The following is a 7453-nucleotide window of genomic DNA, read 5'->3' as shown; positions in this document are numbered from 1 at the left end:
TCTTATCGCTAATAAGTTATGTCGATCTGTGGCTTACTCACCTTGATTATTATTGATGGTCGTCCTTCATAAACAATCTCGAAAGATAAAACTGGGCACTGCACTAATATCACTCTTTAATCACTCTATAATATACACTTCACACGAATAATGCACAACACAGCTTATCCGATTACGAACTTTATGAAGCGTCACACTCGAAACATTGAGAAAGTTTTAACCGCGAATACTTCTCGGAAAAGTTTATCGAGTGTGACGCGGGGAAACGAGACGCTGCGTGACGTCAACGCGACGAGGGCGGGATCCTGACTGCCGGAGCGGGCTGCGGGAGCAGCGGCCAGCGCGCCCGCGGCTGCAGGACGAGCGGGCGAGCGGGGTGGGACGCGGCGCGGGGGCGGGGGGGCTGGCAGGACTCGCCCGGAGAGAGCCGCTTCAGCCGCTCTTCGAGAAAATTTTGACGAATGATTCGAATGACATTCTGTAATGTTCGCACGCTGCATCCCGCTAATTGAGCGTTATGAACACGCCGCGATGCAGCCGGGCCCATACACTCGCATCGCGCTGCTGACGCAGGAACGCAGTATTTAAAGAAGGACGTAACTACTGCACCTTTGGATGAAATTTGGTACTATTATAAGATTTTGATATTTTTGGTTTTATGGCATATAAGATTATAATGAAACCTAAGAAACGACATAATTAGGTATAGGTTTTATCCCAGAAATCCCACGAATGCGGGAAATGTGCTGGTTTTTCTTTAAATACTACACTGACTATGCTGCGGGTGCAGTGGAAAGCTACTAGGTACGTACTTAGCTTTTAATTTTTAAGATAAGTTTTTTTTTTTATATTAGGTAGTAAATAGGATTTTACCTACTACCTGTACCTACCCCATAATTTTAATTTTCTAAAATTTTTATACTACTGAAATATAATATAATAAGTCTTAAAAAATGTCACATAATAATATTTTAGCGATGGCTAAAGTAAATATTATACATATTTAGGATACTTTATAAGGAAGTAGACTACGCATGCATTTTAACTAAGACAAATGGCAAATGGCAACTTGTAATTTGTCTGGTGTAAATAAAATATCTAAGATATTTTTGGTTTTATGGCATTAATATTCTTTATAGGAATAAATTTAAGTTTATCGAATAGAAAAAATTCGATCACGAATTCATTTTTCATTTTTTCTCTATTCTAAGTTATAAATTTATAAAATATCTAAACTAAATGAAAGTGCACCTTCTCGATTGGTCGCATTTCGCACGTTTTAATGCATCGACTCAGATTTGGCGGATTATTCACATCACCATGAGAGCATTGTTCACGTACACGATATAGTCGCCCTTATCTGCGTGGGTTAAGATCGAAGTTCGCGCGGCGAGCGCATCTCGCGGAGGGCGGCGCATTTGTGCGAGATTGATTGCGCGCGTGTTGCTCGAATTGCAAATAATTGACACATCATGCGTTCTTGTAATGTCGAGGGACACTCACTTCATTATTAAAGTAATGACTTCGCCAGCTGCTTCTTAGCATTTCATGTAAAACATAATATTATGGTAATGGCTAATGCTTTTAACTGCCCATGTGCGATATTATCTTCATCTAAAACTAGCTAGGTATGCCCCGCGGTTTTACCCGCATTGCTCCGCTTTTATTGGTCTTAGCGTGTTGATATAATACATTCTATAACCTTCTTCGATAAATGGGCTATCTAACACCGAAAGAATTTTCAAATCAGAACATTAGTTTCTGAGATTAGCGCTTTCAAACAAACAAACATTAAGAGACTATCGTAGTATCATACATTCGTCGATATCAATCGTCGAGTTACTTATAATATTCTTATATATAAAAATGAATCGCAAAATGTGTTGGTAAGCGCATAACTCGAGAACGGCTGAACCGATTTCGATAATTCTTTTTTTATTATTTCCTTGAAGTACGAGGATGGTTCTTATGTAGAGAAAACGTAAACATGTACCACGGGCGAAGCCGGGGCGGACCGCTAGTTGTTTATAAAGACCCATCAATATGAATAATTGCTATGTTATTTCTACTTAATTCTTGCTATGGCAAATGATCACCGTTTATTGGACACCAGAGTGGAAAGGCGTCGGTGTTGGATTTATTACCATAGTAGCTTTGCGCCAACGGCTTCGCCCACGCAGTCCAAGAAAAACCCGCGTAGCTCCTGTTTCCGTGAGATTTTCGCGATGAAACTTATCCTATGTCCTTCCTCAGGTCTCAATCTATCTCTGTACCAAATTTTAAGTAAATCCATGCAGTACTTTTTGAGATTACCCCGGACATACCTACAGACAAACAGACAAAAATTCTAAAAACTATATTTTTAGCTTCGGTATCTATCGTAGATCACGCCCCAAGTATACTTTACAAAAATATTATTTAATATACAGTTTTGACTTTCCTACGATTTTATTATAATAATATAGTATGTACCTATAGATAAAGTACCGAAAACACGTACGACAAGGACCAGATCCAGAACCATTAATTTATAGGAAAACTAAATATTTCATGTACTATTCACAGAATGCTAAAAATATTATGTATTATTGTTCAAACAATCAAAATATTAAACAATAAGTTTTAGCGCAAGCCATGAACCGCCCGGAGACTGCGCGGCGAAGCGTCGAGTGCGTAGCGCGGGCAGCGGTCGGGACTCGGGGGGCGCACCCGCGCCGGTCGTGGTCGCTTGGTGGTCGCTTGCGTCATTGAGTCACTGACAACTGACAAGCGACAAGTGGATAGATGATAAATGCAGTTAACATAGCGGACACTTGCTCTTGAAATGATAAATAGTAGGGACGCAATCACCACCGATTCTGAAAATAATCACTTTTATTAATTCTGCCAGACAATCTGTTGACATACTAATATTATAATTATTTATAACAGCTATTTATAGGTATTGTTTGCTTGAAAGATCTTATCGCTGGAACTAAGGCAGTGGTTGAAGTGAAAATTTATTTTTATGATTGAGGGCCCATTTTCGAAACGAAGATTGATGGGCTAGCTGGATTAATATGGGCAGTTGCTTTTCCACCTACAATTTTATTAAAACTATTCTACTCTTTATTTAGTATATTATTATCTATACTAATATTATAAAGCTGAAGAGTTTGTTTGTTTGTTTGTTTGTTTGAACGCGCTAATCTCGGGAACTACTGGTCCGATTTGAAAAATTCTTTCGGTGTTAGATAGCTCATTTATCGAGGAAGGCTATATACCATCACGCTACGACCAACAGGAGAAGAGCCACGGGGGTGAAACCGCGCGGAGTGGCTAGTTTATTATAAATAGACGTTTTTACCCATATCTCGTAGACTCGTAGTATTGTAGGTACCTATATGTTCAGTGACATTGCGTGTACGAGCCGTGCGGCAGACGTGTCGCCCAGCAGTGTGACGTCACGCGCACGGCGCAACATCAATCCGCGTCACGACACAAAGCCTGTCAATAAGCGGCTCCTTCGACAGACACTCCTAACGATGCTCGTCTTGATTGATTGTCCACTGGATACTCGTCCTCTGCCGCCGAGCTACAGCGGTAACGACGCGATGGCCGTTGGGCGTTGACCTGACATATTCAACCAATTTTGTCGTAAGCATTTTATTGTAACAAACATTTTACAATAAGGGTCTCGGTCTAATAACTATTATTTTGCATATTCATGATAATATAAAAAAAATGAAATAATAAAATAAAAATAATTTATTGAACAAGGTTCCTTACATCAAAATATAGACCCCAGACTCCCAATAAGTATAGCTTTCGCTGTGTTTCAGGAGCCTGTGCCTTCCCGATACAATACATCAGAATAGTTCAATAGTAATTTAAGTTACAAAAGAAAATTTTTACTTAACACATTATGCACAATACAAATTGTATATTTTTTACGTAAGTGTCCCCACTTATAAAAAATTAACTAAATTTACTTAGGTACGTACGTTACATAAAATAAAACAAGTCATACTTGTGAGGCAATATATTTATTTTGTGTATTATGTCATGAAACTCAGATTTGAATCACATCATACTTTATAGATTGGATATAAAGGACAGTTTAAGGGGCGCGAGGTTGGCAGGCATGCGGGCCGGGTCCGATGCAGGAGGCGTAGGCCAGGAAGTGCGGGATGTGGCTCTGCTCGTACAGGCCGGAGAAGAGCGCGTGCTGCGGCCCGCGCGCGAACACCGCCACGTCGTCGCCGCCGTGCGTCTCCGAGCTCAGCGGCACCGCCGCCGGCCACTCCCAGTTCGCGTCACCTGTGCGTCACCCACATCGCATAATGCACTCACTCTTCTTACAGAATACAATTTTTCATCGAGATTGCTATATAAGCTGTTCATTTTTGAAACATTAATTAAATCATAATTTAAAATAAAAAAATAATCACAGAAAGTACCATATAGATTGTAAAGCCTGCTTTTCAATACACAAAGAATGAAAATATGTGCATGAACAATCTTTTCGTTAGACTGTTTATTTACTTTAACTTTTAATGTACCTAATTGTTTGTTTGTTTTACAAAAAGTATGTTTTGTGTGCGTTACCGACGAATATTTTAAATATAACAATTGTATTTACGCTAACATGTAGCACACATTTAAACAAATATTGTTTTACTATAAATAAAAAAATATTATATACCATAGTTGTCGTCCTTCATAACGTCGACTCTTCCATCGGCGCTGTGTGGCCGATAGCCGGGCCCGTTCGCGTACGAGAGCGTCATGTAGGGGAGGCCGTCGTCGCCCACGTCGTCCGAGGGCCCCAGGATGTCCCCGCCGCGGTGCGTGTAGCCGCTGATCGACATCACGTGTGCGTGGTCTGAAGTCACCACTATCAAGGAATCTTCCTCGGACAGCATCTCGGCCGCTCGCGCCACGGCTCTACTTAACTCGATGGTTTCGTCCAACGCCTTCGCCACTTTATTTTCGTGATGGGCGTGATCTATTCTCCCTCCTTCTACAAAAAGGAAGAAGCCCTTATCGTTTCTACTGAGAGACCGTATCGCGGTCTCCGTTAGCTCGGCGAGCGTAGGTTCGGTTCTCGTGTCTGCTTCTAAATGGTATTGCATATGACTTCCTTCGAACAGGCCCAATAGGTACTCAGGTAAATTTTCGTTCACATTAAGTAACTGCTCTCGATTCCAAAGATACTGATATGAGACATTTTTTGCAATTTTGTCCATTTGCCATTCTTCAATAAGATTTCGTCCATCCACTCTTTTGCCAGCCGTCCCCTCTTCATCGATCGCATCATTCGGGATGAATTCTCTTCTACCTCCACCGAGGATTACCTAAAAGTGTTATAAGCAATTAACCATTGCACGTCTTCGAGAGTTTTATCTACACTAATATTATAAAGAGGAAAACTTTGTTTGTTTGTTTGATTGTAATGAATAGGCTCATAAACTACTGGACCGATTTTGATTAAATTTGGCACAGATAATCTTTAGACCCTGAGAAAGAACATACGCTACTTTTTATTGCGAAATATGTACCAGGGGCGAAGCCGGGGCGGACCGCTAGTTGAAAATAAAAAAATAATTGTACCTTAAACTCGCTGCCAGGATATGAGTGGATAAGTTGATAAGCGATATCAGGGCACATTCCGGGATCGTGTGAGTCGTTTAACACGTCTACGTCGCTCTCCCAGTCGCGGTTAGCGACGTGCGCATACGCGCCCGCCGGCGACGCGTGCGTCACGCGGGTTGTCGTTACGATACCTGAAAAGTTTCATGGAACAATAATATTGATTTGGCTTACTACCTATATGAAATGGTACCCAAGATCGTTGAACACAGTCACCTGCGTCCCGGCCGTCGGCGAGCGCCCAAGCGCCGATCGACTCGACGTGGGTAGCGCTGTCCGCTGACGAAGGGCAGTCTCCGCGAGGCACGGCTGCGGTCACGCCGATCGTTCCCAGATTCGTCTTAACTCCACATAAGTAAGAGGTCGCCGTGCAAGCTGAATCAGCTATTTGAGCATCAACGCAGTACGTCTAAAACAAACAAGTCCTTTTTTCTTTTTGTATAATATGTAATAACTAATAAGTTATATCACTACATAGTACCTTTAAAACAAAGTCCTTATATCTATGTGTCCCTATGTATGCTAAAATCTTTAAAACTACGCGACGGATTTTGATGCGGTTTTTTTTAATAGATAGAGTGATTGAAGAGAAAGGTTTGTATGTAACATCCTCATATTTGTGAGGCTTCTAATGTGATGTCGTAAATAAAAACATTAATTCCAAACATTGGAACATTGCAAACGCAAGCTAACGAGATTAATTATCAAAATACTTATTGCACTAATTAGTTCTGTATTATGTATACAGAACTAATTAGTATGTATAAAGATCTATAGAAAACTCCGTAGTGGTCATTGAGTTACTATGTACATGGTAATGGTATATTATGTCTATATCTTAGGGATATCCCACAATAACATTTCTTTTTCATTACCTTTTAAGTCTTTTAACGATAAAATAATGGCTAATTTTCGAAGCGATTTTGACCAATGCACCCGTGCGAAGCCGGGGCGGATCAGCTCAGTTGCACTATCAAAATATTATATGTACCTACTACTTAGTCAACGTGACTAGTTTTAAGGTACTCTTATATTATAATATAAAATTTATTGAACCTTTGCAAGGCCGACCGTTGGGAAGTTTTCAAAGGATAGCTGAGCTTCTTCCCCGGTGCGGTGGTCTCGCTGGCCGAGCAGCGTGCGCGCGGCGGCCAGAGTGGGCACGGACATGCCATCGCCCAGGAACAGCACCACGTTGCGCGCTCGCTCGGCTCCGTGCTCTTGTCTGTTCGGCAGACGATCCTGTATGGCTATGTTCGCCTTTTCCTTCCAATAATCACTAGTCCACTCAGCTGCATCGCTTTTTAACTCGTGACGTAATCTACTTCGATATACTTTATGATATTCGTCACCTAAAATTATATAGTTGGAATCGTTTTATTGGTAGTCAATATGAGAAAAATACGATTTATCATAAATTTTATTTACCAACTGAATTATGAAGAATAACTGCTAGTAAAACTATATAAATATTATATTTGCTACACATTGTGCACTCGACATGAATGTTACAGTTTCTAGATTCGATATTTTAAACTGATATATAAAGAGAGAAATTCTTGAAGATCTCGTTATGATTTGCGTTTATATCAGAGCTGATAAAATATCAGATTACCTACAAGGTAAGATCTTCAAAACGTTTTCAAATGTTTTTATGTAAACAATACGTTTATTTTAACACTAGCGGTCCGCCCCGGCTTCGCCCGTAGTACATATTTCGCAATAAAAGGTTCTTTCTCAGGGTCTTAAGATTATCTATGCCAAATTTCATCAAAATCGGTCCAGTAGTTTATGAGCCTATTCATTACAATCAAACAAACAA

At 40.5% G+C, this 7453-nt stretch overlaps 1 protein-coding gene across 1 annotated transcript; it reads right to left on the bottom strand.

Annotated features, from left to right (window-relative positions):
• Window positions 1-4008: 4008 nt before the first annotated feature.
• Window positions 4009-7168, bottom strand: LOC149480773 (membrane-bound alkaline phosphatase-like). Its single transcript, XM_089706174.1, has 6 exons — window positions 7060-7168; window positions 6688-6983; window positions 5848-6040; window positions 5593-5765; window positions 4685-5336; window positions 4009-4299 (listed from the first exon to the last, which is right to left on the bottom strand). The coding sequence occupies exons 1-6, from the start codon at window positions 7118-7120 to the stop codon at window positions 4100-4102; spliced, it is 1575 nt and encodes a 524-aa protein (XP_089562300.1). The 5' UTR covers window positions 7121-7168; the 3' UTR covers window positions 4009-4099.
• Between the last annotated feature and the right edge of the window lie 285 nt (window positions 7169-7453).

Source organism: Colias philodice, chromosome 17, assembly GCF_061535455.1.
Source record: "Colias philodice isolate Cphi_HAF_F1 chromosome 17, ilColPhil1 Martin Lab GWU primary, whole genome shotgun sequence".
Taxonomy (NCBI): Eukaryota; Metazoa; Arthropoda; class Insecta; order Lepidoptera; family Pieridae; genus Colias; species Colias philodice.
The sequence above is the reverse complement of the archived record's forward strand: the minus strand, read 5'-3'. Positions and strand labels throughout refer to the sequence as shown.

Coding starts and splice junctions, on each gene's coding strand:
- LOC149480773 (XM_089706174.1), bottom strand. CDS start 7,120: ATGTGTAGCAAATATAATATTTATATAGTTTTACTAGCAGTTATTCTT. Junction 5,766..5,847: donor CGCCGACGGCCGGGACGCAG/GTGACTGTGTTC, acceptor GAAACTTTTCAG/GTATCGTAACGACAACCCGC. Junction 4,300..4,684: donor TATGAAGGACGACAACTATG/GTATATAATATT, acceptor GGTGACGCACAG/GTGACGCGAACTGGGAGTGG.